Source organism: Bubalus kerabau, chromosome 3, assembly GCF_029407905.1.
Source record: "Bubalus kerabau isolate K-KA32 ecotype Philippines breed swamp buffalo chromosome 3, PCC_UOA_SB_1v2, whole genome shotgun sequence".
Lineage (NCBI taxonomy): Eukaryota > Metazoa > Chordata > Mammalia > Artiodactyla > Bovidae > Bubalus > Bubalus kerabau.
In genome coordinates, this window is record NC_073626.1 from 101072119 (window position 1) to 101087901 (window position 15783).

The following is a 15783-nucleotide window of genomic DNA, read 5'->3' on the forward strand; positions in this document are numbered from 1 at the left end:
CTCTCATGAAACAAAAACTAGTTACTTAAAATTAGTTAAATTAACTGAAAAAGACACAGGTTTGATCTTCAAAATCAAGAGTAGCAATAACAAGGTTATCTGCTTGACTTGACTAAAATTTTTTTAAAATGACATAATTATGAAAGAACAGACATAACCATGATTCAAAGACAGCTTTACCTGTGCTTTTGGATGTGTCTGTTGTGAGGAATGCTGAGATTGCTGTTTCTGCTGAAGCTGAGCAAGCTGCTGCCTTTGCATTTGAACTAACTGCTGTTGATGAGTCTGAAACTGCTCTTCCGTGATGCCCCCTGACACTGGCAAAGGACATTAATTTTAGAAATATGCATGTTCTAAAGTACTTTTAACAAGTAGAATACAATCTGAAGTTACTCCACAATTAATATGAAAATTAATTTCAAATCACAGTATATATTATACATCAGCAGCAAAGAACAGGGTAAAAATGATACACCCTTCAGCCAAAGCAGCTTATACCTTCTAATATTACATGCTTAAAAAGTTATTATTTGTAGTTTTTACTGTATAACACAGCTCTAATTTGAGGATTCTTCCATTTATTCAGACTTAAACCACATGTTAAGCCAATAGATGCCTAAAGTACTATCTATAAAAACATGGGCTAGAAATGAGATATGTTAGAAAATTAAAGATACAATGCATCTTCAGATGTAATCAATTATGCTGTTACCAACTGTGTTAAGTTACTAAATGCCAAATAAAAATAAGATATTTAAAACTTTTATTTAAAAAATCACTTTAAAAAATGTCATCAAGTTATAATAAGAAACACTTTTCTCCAAAGCAATGTAAACAAACTTTCACTCACTGATATTTAAGTACATCACTGATAAACTTATTCAGAGGACACAAAGCTATCTCCCTAGAAGTCAGTGTATTATTACAGCCACAAAACATTAAATCATATCAGAATGCATGTACTACCAGAGCCATTTTACTCTATTTTTCTTTATTGTTTTCTTTCCTTTCTCCCAGCTATTTCACTCAATCAGCAAGTATTTACTATCTACAATGAAAAGTGCTGAATTAAGAATGAATACAGAGAAAAAAAATAAATTTAAAAGAAGGTCCCTGCTATAAAGTCTTATAATGTAGTTGGGAAGAAAAGATACATATAAAGAATTCTCAACTAATTTAAGTCAACCTTTAAGTGTAACTTAGCTAACTTAATCAATATGACCTGAAGGAGTTTAGATAGGAGACTACACCTTCAACTAATGTTACTTAACTAGAAATCCCCACCAAAGTTTTCCATTTAACAGAATCACAAATGAGAAATTATATATATGATGGTAAATCAGACATAACAAGTTGTGCAAAGTACAGCTTATTTTCTATGAAGGAATTAAGCCCCAGAGATGGACAAAACTTTAGATAGGCCTTCATTTCTGTTACACAACGTTATCATTAAAATTAGGATTGGACTGTCATGGAGAAACAGTTCTTAGACAGACAGCAATTTTATTTTTTGAAGATGGGCCTATGATAGTGCTCATTCTAAAATTTCACTATTACCTGTATTTTTGAAGTACATATTAGTTATCTTACTGAATTACCAACAAAATCAAATGTCTTTCTTTGCACATGTTGAATTCATTTTAAGTATTCTATTTTTAAATAAAAAATAATAACTTAAATTCTAAATTTAAAATCTTCAAAATCAAATGAAAATGTGAAGTGTTCATTAATTTCCAGCTGTATGAGAAACCTTGGGAGAGATTAAAAATAGTTTATTACATACAAAGGCAGGAGGGAAAACCTTAAGCCCAAATAAATCTATTTAAGTCTTCTGTATATAAACCAGTGTACCAATTCAGAAGAAGTGGACTTGTAATCTGGTGTTAGTATACTCTACTCTCAAATGCAGCATGATGTTTGTCCAGAGCTTAGGTTTATGTTGTGATGAAAAGGTAAGAAATCCATAGCACTGAATTTTAAGTGAGGAATAAAACCAAACAGGATATACTTTTAGCAGCTATTTAAAAATTCAGACAGAAATGAGGATAATGAGAATTTTTTCATTTTTCAAAATCTTTTAAGTCAGATAATCATAAAATCTTACTTATCAGAAAATATATATATATATAAATTACTTGAAAGAACAAATTGTATTCTTTTAGCAAAAAAATTAGTTTTGGTTAGTAGTTATTAACTAACAAAATGTTGCCAATTAGAGGTATTCTAGTTGTTCTTATGAAAAGATGATCATTTATGTAGATATAAAAAAGGGATGCTAATAAAATTTCCTGGTCTGGGGAGGGACATGTCTACTTACTGCCCTGATTAATTTGTTCAAGAACTCCATCCTTTTCACCACAGAAAATGTATAAAATCTCAACCAAGACATCATTGAAATGACTCAAATTAATGGTCAAGTGTTGCCCAACTTCTTAAAAACTCATGCTGGCTTTGATACAAAAATTCTCATTCCTGATTCTGCTACTGGTTGAAAACCACTGGTGGTAAAACTTAATTCAAAAATATGGATATGCTTAAAATAGTAAATTCATTTTTTTCTTCTTCCCCTTTGCCTCAAACTCAGCATGTTAGATTCATTCTTAACATCTAGTTTGTTGTTGTTTTTAAACACTATAAGGTGTTTTGTGCTTGAAAATTGCTTATGTTTCTCATTTGGAATTTTTTAGAGCATTAAACACTCTTCAGACAAAAATAGCAATCATGACACAGAATTGGAACACATATAGTACACCCTCCCTAATTGACCTCTTTCATTTTGTTAAGATGAGTAGAAGTGGTAAGAAATGTAGTATGGTTTTAATGGCACAGTCATAGTACTGATCACAAGGAGCACCTTCTCCACTAATTATTTTTCCTTTCATAAGTTACGGAAATACTTTCATAAGAAATTTATTTCTTACACTGACTTTAAGTTATCAAGAGGTAAGCATTAAAATACACCAGGAAAATGTCACACTTATAGTGTGAAGATTCCTCTTTAGGAACGAGACATAGGATGGGGGCCCAGCTTTGGAAGGGTTCAGATCAGATCAGTCGTGTCCGACTCTTTGTGACCCCATGAATCGCAGCACGCCAGGCCTCCCTGTCCATCACCAACTCCCGGAGTTCACCCAGACTCACGTCCATCGAGTCAGTGATGCCATTGTAGTGACATAAAGAAGTGGGAATGTATGAAAAAAGAAACCATATCTGTTTCTCTTGCTTAGGGTCAAGTTCTTTCTACTAGTTGCTCTCAAAAGTTGCTAGCTTAAAAGTAAATTTCATGCTGGTCATAAATCTACCCTATCCAACACATCCAAGTCCTGTCAGTTTAAAAGTAACTGACAATCTGCAAATTGATACAGTTACTATGCAGAACACAGAGATATCTTAAAAAACTAGGAGTCAAACCACCATATGACCCAGCAATCCCATTACAAGGCATATACCCTGAGGAAAGACACATGTAACCCAATGTTCATTGCAGCTCTATTTATAATAGCTAGAACATGGAAGCAACTTAGATGTCCATCAACAGATGAATGGATAAAAAACCTGTGGTACATATATACAACGGAATATTATTCAGCCATAAAAAGGAACACATCTGAGTCAGTCCTAATGAGGTGGATGAACCTAGAGCCTATTATACAGAGTGAAGTAAGTCAGAAAGAGAAAAACAATTATCATATACTAACACACATATATGGAATCTACAAAGACGGTACTGAGGAACCTATTTTCAGAGCAGCAGTGGAGAACACAGACACTGAGAACAGCCTCATGGACACAGCTGGCAGGGGAAGGAGAGGATGGGAGGTATGCAGAGATAACACGGAAACATATATTACCATATGTAAAACAGACAGCCAATGGGAATTTGTTGTATGACTCAGGGAACTCAAACCAGGGCTCAGTAACAACCTAGAAGGGTGAGATGGGGAGGCAGGTAGGAAGGAACATGGGTAAACCTAAGACTGATTCATGCTGATGTTTGGCAGAAACCAATGCAATACTGTAAAGCAATTAGCCTTCAATTAAAAATAAATAAATTTTTTAAAAAAGTAACTACAATCTGATTGTTTTATGAAGGCAAAAGGCAGGAAATGTTCCTTTCCCTAAGAGGTTTTGCAAATCTCCCTGGGTAACACATTCTAATACGTACACATATTATAGAATTTCCCTTTACACATGCAAACTGTCATTCTGTACATTAGTAACACACTTGCATTTCTAAATATTTTGAGCATATAACTGACAGTCTGTTTTTCACTAAAGCCTCTAACCTTTCTGGCTGTCTTTCTACCTGCCTTGGGTTTATCAGTCAGCTTCTATGCCTCAGATGGATCCATGTAGCTTTTCATAGAATATTTGTCACCACCCTTAGAATGTTGATTCTGTTTTCAAAAATCGCAGGCATTCCTCATTTTGTTCTTTACCTTTCAGTCATGTGGTTCCTACAAGGTGCTCTGCTAGCCTGATCCCTTATCACCTTTCCCTCTCATAATCTGACAGCAATCCAATACAAACATACTCTAGGTACCTCCACTAGATTTTACACTGGTATATTGATAAAGCTTTACATCACTGTTTCTTTCTTTCTTTTTTTTTTTTTAGTTTCAGGGGTAAGAATTTTTTTTTTTCTTTTTTAATTTTCTTTTATTTTTAAACTTTACAATATTGTATTAGCTCCGCCAAACATCGAAATGAATCCGCCACACGTACACCCGTGCCCCCCATCCCGAACCCCCCTCCCTCTACATCACTGTTTCTTAAACTTGGGCCCAGAGAAAACATTCTTGAGTATGTGGGAAATCTTTAAAAGTATCTGTCAACTTTTTTGGAGAACGCAATGGCACCCCACTCCAGTACTCTTGCCTGGAAACTCCCATGGACGGAGGAGCCTAGGCTGCAGTCCATGGAATCACGGAGAGCCAGACACGACTGAGCGACTTCACTTTCATGCATTGGAGAAGGAAACAGCAACCCACTCCAGTGTTCTTGCCTGGAGAATCCCAAGGACAGAGGAGCCTGGTAGGCTGCCGTCAACTGGGTTGCACAGAGTCGGACATGACTGAAGCAACTTAGCAGCAGCAGCAGTCAACTTTTTACTGTTGTTTCATTGATAAACTAATAAAAAGAAACACCGAATAGAAACACATTCTGGATACCCTACAACCGAGTATAAACACACGATTTTTGTGCTTGTATCTGCTACCTTTGAAAAAATAATCTTCTAACTTTTAATGCAGTGTTTTTCTAAAAGTAGGCTAAAGTGATTCTTGGGAAGCCACGAATATTTTAAAATACTAGCCTAGACCAAGTTTTTGCAGCTTAATGAAGAACATCTAATGTGATAGTAAAAATCATCTAAAAGTCAAAATGATTATTTGGCATGTCTTCATCTACCAGGTAGGTCTATTATAAAAGTTTTAATATATAACTTGTTGAAGCAATGCTGATTATATGCAATGTCTGCTTGTTTTAAAAGCTGGATCTGGGGTTACATGGAGGAGGAGATCCTACTTTAATCCTTCTAGATAATAGCAAGCAACCAGGTAAGGTTCACAAAAAACCACTGGACCTACTCTGAGGACAAATCTTCCGATCCACAAAAGCCGACAATATAATCCAGGACTATTCACATCCTCTAATGTAACTAATGAGTAAACTGCAAAACTGTGGGGATACTAACCAGGGTGAAGATGAGAGGTGAGACAGGAAGTGAGAGGGTGAAAGGGGTGGGGAATGAGGAACAAATGAAATGTGACGATAAAACAGACTAAAGATCCATTTAAACTTCTGAAACCCAAGCTAAATAGTTATAATTGAAATTTCAGTATGATTTCCTTTAGCAGTCAAACCAAAATCTTTTAAACTCCTGAAGTCTAAATCTATTTCTCACCTTTGGAAGTGACTCTAACTTAAAAAATAAGTCCTTGTGAGTACCTCAGCTGGTGTTAAAACATAGTTTTCCTTTTTAAAAAACTTTCATGCTTGCAAACATTTTATACCATTTTCAGAAAGAATGGGAAAAGACACTGCAACCATGCATTAGTCTAACCCACGATTAAACATAAATTGCTCTTCGAGTCTGAACAAGCAATGCTACTTTTAGATGTGAAATATATTTTCTTAAGGTTGGGATTTAAGAATAGTATCTCAAAAGAACAAATACTGCAGTTTCAAATGACTGAAAACTTTATCATCTATTTATTTAAATAATATAATATTTGCTTGTTATAAGCTCCCTGAAGGTAAGGATTATTGTCTTCTAAAATTCTGCAACTTCCAAACACTTAACATAGTGCTTTGCATATGTTAGATCCTAAATAATTATGTATTAAAAATAATTTTCCTTGGTTATGCACTTCCTTTATTTATTAGCACATCTATCTTTCCTTTCTCTGTCCTACTTCTTTTCTTTGAGAATAGGTTTTCAATTAAGACAACATACTTTTATTTAATAATTAACTAAATAAAGTCTTCAGTTTTAGTTCTTATTAGTACCTAGGACACACAATTCTATTTGTTTCCCTTTAAGTCCATTTAGTATGATACTGAAAATAATAATTAGATTACATTCAGGACACAGCAACTGTGACTTGAAAAACATTAATTGGGTTATTAACAACATAAAAGTAAGAAAATTTTCTGTCAGTGGCTCTCATGTTCAAGGTTGTTGTTTAAGAACTAAGGAACTTGTGATACAACTGTCATGTGTATCAGGTTTCTATTTCTGATCAAACCCTTTATTTGCTGTGAATTTCCCAGCTGCGAAACAGAATATTCAGTACTTGATACTCTCTGCCAAGTAAAAACATGGTTCTCAATCAGTCCTGTTACTCTTAAAAACACGCAGGTTCTCCTGACCAAGTCCACTAACAATTAAGCAGAAAGCACAAGTGTTACAGACACATAGATTAAAAGAAACCAAATGTATGAGGATTCAATTCTTTTGCATATGTCCATCAAATATAATGGAGAAGGAAATGGCAACCCACTCCAGTATTCTTGCCTGGAGAATCCCATGGACAGAGGAGCCTGGTGGGCTACTGTTCATGGAGTCACAAAGAGTCAGACACGACTGAGTGACTAAGCACATCAAATATAAAAACGTAACTTCTAAGAAATTCCTTAAATTCTCTTTAGGTAAAAAAGGAATTTCTATCCATATTTACTGAAGTGTAACAGAATCCACTTTAAATGATCTATCCAGAACTGAGAAACTATGTAATGAACATAACTGGTAAGGGGCGTACTTAAAACTGCCATGGGCAAATTCCCTGGTGGTCCAATAGCTAGGATTCTACACTTTTACGGCTGTGGGCCCAGGTTTGATTCCTGGTTGAGAAACTAAGATCCCGCAGACCCTGTAGGGTGGCCCAAACAAACAAATAACTGCTACAGCTTTTCAGCTGTTTACAAAACTGCTGTTAAAAACACGTCTCATTATGAATTTATATACCATGCCTAATATTTTGAAACAAAAGAAATTTATTAAAAACAAACCACCTTGTGACTTCAATGACTACAGAGGGTTATAGTCAGCAGAGAGAAAACATGAACAAAATCCTTTAATAACAAATAATGGAATGGTACTAAATTGAGACACAGTACCATTACATAACAAACATAAACATAAGAAGGAAAAATGGCATAGACCAAAACCACTATTTTTTTCTGATGACAGGGGAAAGGTAAAAATAGAAAAAATCTTATTATCTATCACATATATGTGATTTAAATTCCCTGAGAAGTGTATGCAAGCCTAAAATAATATTTCAAATGCTTATTTTATGCTGATACATGGTAGTGTCATAAAATTCCAGAGCTGACTGTATGGACTTGTTATATTCTGAATCCATACATGCAGAGTACTGATGATACAATAAAGAGAAACATATATATTTTCTGGAAGAGTCAAGTCAAATAGTTCTGAAGTGTTTCAGGAAAGTACAGTAGAAAGCTGCAAATATTTGGCCATATTCAAGTTGAGAAGGAACATTTAAAATCAATCCTTTGTTATGACATTCATTGGTAGAGAAAAAATTCAATCTATGGTCAAATCTACTTATAAATGCTTATGTTTGATATGTTTTTAAACTCTCTTTTTGGCAAAATTATTGTAATTTTTGGTACAGGAATTTCAGTTAAATAATTTGAATAATGTCTTAGAGTTGGCTGAAAAAGGACGTGACCTAATATTCGACAGTTCAGTTCAGTCGCTCAGTCGTGTCTGACCCTTTGCGACCCCATGACTGCAGCATGCCAGGCCTCCATGTCCATCACCAAAATCTGGAGTTTACCCAAAAGCATTCCCATTAAGTCTGTGATGCCATCCAATCATCTCATCCTCTGTCATCCCCTTCTCCACCCACCTTCAATCTTTCCCAGCATCAGGGTCTTTTCAGATGAGTCAGTTCTTTGCATCAGGTGGCCAAAGTACTGGAGTTTCAGCTTCAACATCAGTCCTTCCAATGAACACCCAGGACTGATCTCCTTTAGGATGGACTGGTTGGATCTCCTTCAGTCCAAGGGACTCTCAAGAGTCTTCTCCACACCACAGTTCAAAAGCATCTGTTCTTTGGTGCTCAGCTTTCTTTATAGTCCAACTCTCACATCCATACGTGACTACTGGAAAAACCACAGCCTTGACTAGACAGACCTTCGTTGGCAAAGTAATGTCTCTGCTTTTGAATATGTTGCCTAGGTTGGTCCTAACTTTCCTTCCAAGAAGTAAGCGTATTTTAATTTCATGGCTGCAGTCAACATCTGCAGTGATTCTGGAGCCCCCAAAAATAAAGTCTGCCACAGTTTCCACTCTTTCCCCTTCTATTTGCCATGAAGTGATGGGACCGGATGCCATGATCTTCATTTTCGGAATGTTGAACTGTAAGCCAACTTTTTCACTCTCCTCTTTCACTTTCATCAAGAGGCTCTTTAGTTCTTCTTCGCTTCCTTCCATAAGGGTGGTGTCATCTGCATATCTGAGGTTATTGATATTTCTCCCAGCAGTCTTGATTCCAGCTGTGCTTCTTCCAGCCCAGCGTTTCTCATGATGTACTCTGCATATAAGTTAAATAAGCAGGGTGACAATATACAGCCTTGACGTACTCCTTTTCCTATTTGGAACCAGTCTGTTGCGCCATGTCCAGTTCTAACTGTTGCTTCCTGACCTGCATACAGATTTCTCAAGAGGCAGGTCAGGTGGTCTGGTATGCCCATCTCTTTCAGAATTTTCCAGTTTACTGTGATCCACACAGTCAAAGGCTTTGGCTTAGTCAATAAAGCAGAAATAGATGTTTTTCTGGAATTCTCTTGCCTTTTCGATGATGTTCATTAATGGGCTCCAGTGGATGTTGACAATTTGATCTCTGGTTCCTCTGTCTTTTCTAAAACCAGCTTGAACATCTGGAGGTTCACTGTTCACATATTGCTGAAGCCTGGCTTGGAGAATTTTGAGCATTACTTTATTAGCGTGTGAGATGAGTGCAATTGTGAGGTAGTCTGAGTATTCTTTGGCATTGCCTTTCTTTGGGATGGAATGAAAACTGACCTTTTCCAGTCTGTGGCCACTGAAGAGTTTTCCAAATTTGTTGGCATACTGAGTGTAGCACTTTCAAAGCATCATCTTTTAGGATTTGAAACAGCTCAACTGGAATTCCATCACCTCCACTAGCTTTGTTCTTAGTGATACTTCCTAAAGGCCCACTTGACTTCACATTCCAGGATGTCTGGCTCCTACTATTTTTACACTTCTAAGAATCCTGCTGTCTAAAGTCATATTAGGTATTAATCCATTTCAGCTTCAAAAGGTCATTAAACTTCACACTCATGAACTTTATATAAAATGGGATACCATTTTCCTTACCTAAATTCGTTTGGGAGAAAATTAACCAACTAAGTTGGAGAAATGATATGCCAACTTCCAATCATTCAAACAAATCCAATTTTCCATAACAACCTTTAAATAGACAAACACCTAAGTAAAGTTTGAAAATAAACAGCACAGTAATTAAAAAGGACTAAACACTATATAGGCAAAATTTCAACCTAAAATGATTTAAAATCACTTTGAACACATGTATACCTGTGGTGGATTCATTTTGATATTTGGCAAAACTAATACAATTATGTAAAGTTTAAAAAAAAAAATCACTTTGAAGAAGCATAACATATCAATTTTATATACTAAAATATACTGTCCAGGAAATAATTTAGAAATAAATACATTTTACAGAAAGAAAGGATATCAACAGTTTAAGTCAAGCCACATCTAGCTTTGCCTTTGTATACCGTGCATTTTTTGCAATTTATACATTATAAAGACACTCACAAATTATACACTTATATATATGTGATAAAGAGAAGACTATCCACAGAAGAAAACAAATCAAAATTACATCTTAGAGTCTCTAGATGTTACACATTATTTACAATGCTGAGGTATATTAATTTTAGTACAATGCCTCTTAAAATGAAAAATACTTCTTGATCTCAATTAGAGAGGTATATTATCAGACCAAAACTACATTTTTCAGAAAGAAAGCTTTAATGGAATTTCTGAGGGGCAATGCTTAAATTTAAGCAAAGTTAATACAATAAGTGAAAGTGAAAGGAAAAGAGGCTTCCCTGATGGCTCAGATGGTAAAGAATCTGCTTACAATGCGTGAGACCTGGGTTTGATCCCTGGGTCAGGAAGATCCCCTGGAGAAAGAAACGGTAACCCACTCCAGTATTCTTGCCTGGAGAATTCCATGGACAGAGGAGCCTGTCAGGTTAGTGTGTTAAGCTTTCTATAACAAAAACACTTTTGTGCTATGATGATCTGATGGTAGCTAATAATCACTCTGCCCAGAGAGAATTCTCTACACATTCTCCCTGCACATTCATCGTACCAGGCACGCACAGTCAAAGTGAGTGGTTTTACAGGTATTGGTTTGGAACTTCTGGTTAAAATGCAAACCACAATAATAGAGTTTAGTTTCCTACATTGGGGGGAAAAAAAAACCAAAAAATGTAGGTTAAGCTAAAATTCCTTTCCTCAGTAGGATCATGAAAATAAACCTTCAAAATTCATCCCGAAAGTCTATTTAGTGGATAATGAAAAATTAAGAAGAGAAGAGGATATACTTTTAACAAGTGGCAACTTACCTGATATGCCATTCTTGCTGGTGTTCAATAAAGCTACAGATGCTGCAGAAACTCTTCTATTGTTCACAGTCTGCCCTGGTTTTCTTGAGGTACATTCTTCACTATCACTGTCCTGTAAATTTAGTAGCCTTGGCTGGAAACACTGTAGTCGACATGATCTGATATTGCTTAATATTTCAGAAAGGGACAGTCTATTTTCACAATGTTTACTGGAAGCATTGGTCCGAGAGAAATTAGAAGAAAAGTCTATATTTTGGGAAGCGCTTGAAAAACCATTCAGCATTTCAGGGTCTATCTGTTTCAGGACTGGGTCATGTTCTGTGGCTATCCGGTCCATTATGACCCTGAAAAGCAATATAAAGCCAAATATTACCTAGAAGAAGTTAATAACATTTTCTTGATACCGTCCCTTCCATCTTGTAAACAAATACCATGTCAAAACGAACAGTTTACCTTCCACCTCTGCCAATTCGCCTTCTTGCAAATCCTATACATCGTCTTGGGACTGTGAGTGTTGTAAGACAATGCCTGTATCTTAACTTATCCAAATCTGCCAATTCTGAATTTCCAAATGAACGGTTAGTTTGGTCCAAACGAGGCTGCACAAAATGGAAAGAAAAACTGAAACTCATAGAATAATTCTGAAATGAAGAAAAGTTAAATCATGATAAAGTAACTATAGTATTAGAACAATTAAAATTTAGATATAAAAATTTAAAATCGGGATTTAAATGTTAACCAGGTAAAATTCTATAAAACTGATATAGAAGTTCACTCATCAAAATAACTTAAACTAAATTTTTATGACTATCAATATATTTAAGATATATTTTAAAAGAAATGTATCTTTAAAGAACAATGTGGCTTTTAACATTTATGTAGAAGAGTTGCTGTTCAGTTGCTCAGCAGTGTCCAACTCTCAGTGACTCTAGAGATAATGAATTTAGTAATTTATAAACTTGCTACTGAGATATATTACAGAGACTTCAATAGGATTTTCAAAAATTGAACTTCAAGAAAGCAAGCATGACCTTATTTTAGGTACCTGAGTATGTTCTAGTGTCACCCAGTTTGTAGTCAATGAAAACCTGAATAGAAATTGTATCCCACAGTTGTGTGAAAACTGTATAAATCTCAATTATGTTGAATTGGTGCATGGTGCTTTTCAGGTCTACTATATGCTTCTACTTTTCTGTAAATTCATTCTATTAATTTTTAAGAGTTTGATATTGAAATTCAACTAAAAATCTTAATTTATCTACTTAAAAAAATAATTGTAATATATGGTGGAACTATATGCAACTTTGTTCTGTGTTTTCCACATCTTCTGTAAATGTGTTATCATACTTTCATAATTTGAAAAATAGAGGAAAAAAAAGCAAGCAAGCACAGATGAAATTCATACTTCCTCTATTTTTAATGACATACTGTGCGTTTCTTAGCCTTCCCATTTCCTCAGTTCAGTTCAGTTCAGTCGCTCAGTTGTGTCTGACTCTTTGCGACCCCATGGACTGCAGCACGCCAGGCTTCTCTGTCCATCACCAACTCCCAGGGCCTGCTCAAACTCATGTCCATCAAGTCAGTGATGCCATCCAACCAGCCTGTCCTCTGACTTTCCCTTCTCCTCCCACCTTCAATCTTTCCCAGCATCAGGGTCTTTTCCAATGAGTCAATTCTTCACATCAGGTGGCTAAAATATTGGAATTTCAGCCTCAGCATCAGTCCTTCCAATGAATATTCAAGACTGATTTCCTTTAGCATGTACTGGTTGGATTTCCTTGCAGTGCAAGGGACTCTAAAGAGTTTTCTCCAACACCACAGTTTAAAAGCATCACTTCTTTGGCACTCAGCTTTCCTTATACTCCAACTCTCACATCCATACATGACTACTGGAAAAACCATAGCTTTGACTAGATGGACCTTTGTTGGCAAAGTAATAACCAGGAGCTGACCGTGGCTCAGATCATGAACTCCTTATTGCAAAATTCAGACTTAAATTGAAGAAAGTAGGGAAAACCACTAGACCATTCATGTATGACATAAATCAAATCCCTTACAATCATACAGTGGAAGTGAAAATAGATTCAAGGGATTAGATCTGATAGACAGAGTGCCTGAAGAACTACAGACAGAGGTTCATGACACTGTACAGGAGGCAGTGATTAAGATCATCCCTAAGAAAAAGAAATGCAGAAAGGCAAAATGGTTGTGTGAGGAGGCCTTACAAATAGCTAAGAAAAAAAGAAAGCTAAAGGCAAAGGAGAAAAGGAAAGACATACCCATCTGAATGCAGAGTTCCAAGAACAGTAAGGAGAGATAAGAAAGACTTCCTCAGTGATCAATGAAAAGAAATAGAGGAAAACAATAAAACGGGAAAGACTAGAGATCTCTTCAACAGAGTTAGAGATACCAAGGGAACATTTCATGCAAAGATGAGCACAATAAAGGACAGAAATGGTATGGACCTGACAGAAGCAGAAGATATTAAGAAGAGGTGGCAAGAATACACAGAAGAACTATATAAAAAAGATCTTCATGACTCAGATAACCACCATGGTGTGATCCCTCACCTAGAGCCAGACATCCTGGAATGCACTCAAGTGGGCTTTAGGAAGCATCACTACAAACAAAGCTAGTGGAGGTGATGAAATTCCAGCTGAGCTACTTCAAATCCTAAAAGATGATGCTGTGAAAGTGCTGCACTCAATATGCCAGCAAATTTGGAAAATTCAGCAGTGACCACAGGACTGGAAAAGGTGAGTTTTCATTCCAATCCTTAAAAAAAGGCAATGCCAAAGAATGTTCAAACTCCAGCACAATTGCACTTATTTCACATGCTAGCAAAGTAATGCTCAAAATTCTCCAAGCCAGGCTTCAACAGTACATGAATCGTGAACATCCAGATGATCAAGCTGGATTTAGAAAAGGCAGAGGAACCAGAGAAAAAATTGCCAACATCCATTGGGTCATCAAAAAAAGCAAGTAAGTTCCAGAAAAACATCTACTTTTGCTTTATTGACTAAGCCAAAGCCTTTGACTGTGTGGAACACAACAAGCTGTGGAAAATTCTTAAAAGAGATGGGAATACCAGGCCATCTGACCTTCCTCCTGAGAAATCTGTATGCCGGTCAAGAAACAACAGTTAAAACAGGACACATGGAACAACAGACTGGTTCCACATTGGGAAAGCAGTATGTCAAGGCTGTATATTGTCACCCTGCTTATTTAACCTATATGCAGAGTACACCGTGAGAAACTCTGGGCTGGATGAAGAACAAGCTGGAATTAAGATTGCTGGGAGAAATATCAATAACCTCAGATATGCAGATGACACCACCCTTATGGAAGAAAGTGGAAGAAGAACTAAAGAGTCTTTGATGAAACTGAAAGAGGAGAGTGAAGAAGTTGGCTTAAAACTCAACTTTCAGAAAACTAAGATCATGGCATCCAGTCCCATCACTTCATGGTAAATAGAAGGGGAAACAATGGAAAAAGTGAGAGGCTTTATTTTGGGGGGCTCCAAAATCACTGCAGATGGTGACTGCAGCCATGAAATTAAAAGACGCTTGCTCCTTGGAACAAAAGTTATGACCAACTTAGATAGCATATTACAAAGCAGAGACATTACTCTGCCAACAAAGGTCCATCTAGTCAAAGCTATAGGTTTTCCAGTAGTCATGTATAGATGTGAGAGTTGGACTATAAAGAAAGCTGAGCACCAAAGCATTGATACTTTTGAACTGTGGTGTGGAGAAGATTCTTGAGAGTCCCCTGGACTGCAGGGAGATCCAACAGTCCATGCTAACGGAAATCCGTCCTGAATATTCACTGGAAGGTCTAATGATGAAGCTGAAATTCCAATACTTGGCCACCTGATGTGAAGGAGTGACTCATCTGAAAAGACCCTGGTGCTGGGAAAGACTGAAGGCAGGAGGAGAAGGGGACGACAGAGTATGAGATGGTTCGATGGCATCAGTGACTCGATGGACAGGAGTCTGAGTAATCTCCGGGAACTGGTGATGGACTGTGTGCTGCAGTCCGTGGGAGTCGCAAGGAATTGGACATGACTTAACAACTGAATTGAACTGAAGTCATCTTGACATTTAATTCCAGTTCCCAAAACACCACAAAAAATATAGTTCTTACAGCATAATACTGGCATCCTGCCCGCCTCCTGAAAGCACAGGGACCATCAGGATCATTTTCTTCTTCGGGTTCTGATGCTGGGGACGGTACCTAGGAAAGAAGCATGAAGTGTTCCATTTAGGAGTTACCAAAAGTCAACAATCTTTGTAATGGTCTAAAATCAGAATCTGATCACAAACAGTGAATCACTCCACATTACATACAGTAGGTAGTGAATTCCCCAAAATACTTAAAGATTAGCAGAAGTTTTGTACGGTTAATAATCATTTTTAATGGGTAAATTCTTGCAGTTTACATGGTATTGCTTAACTGTTTCTGAACATGTAAACGCTTTAAGCTTGAGAATAATTCGTATGGTTTTTACATACCCCATTTATACATTTTATAAATATTGTATGTGGCCATAAATACTTTGTAATAATAATTATGCTTCATCTATAGGTAGGTATGCTTTTATACAATAACTTCATTTCTCTATAA

General features: G+C 36.3%; 1 protein-coding gene across 6 annotated transcripts in view; it reads right to left on the bottom strand.

The window, feature by feature from the left end:
* The window catches only part of EPC2 (enhancer of polycomb homolog 2), a 279917-nt gene that overhangs the window by 4124 nt on the left and 260010 nt on the right, over positions 1–15783 (bottom strand). For all 6 annotated transcript variants that reach the window (XM_055572649.1, XM_055572647.1, XM_055572646.1 and 3 more), the window contains 4 exons: positions 15304–15393; positions 11611–11756; positions 11158–11501; positions 181–317 (listed from right to left, as the gene is read on the bottom strand). In XM_055572649.1, the coding sequence (XP_055428624.1) occupies positions 181–317; positions 11158–11501; positions 11611–11756; positions 15304–15393 (717 nt within the window). The remainder of the gene's footprint in view (positions 1–180; positions 318–11157; positions 11502–11610; positions 11757–15303; positions 15394–15783) is intronic.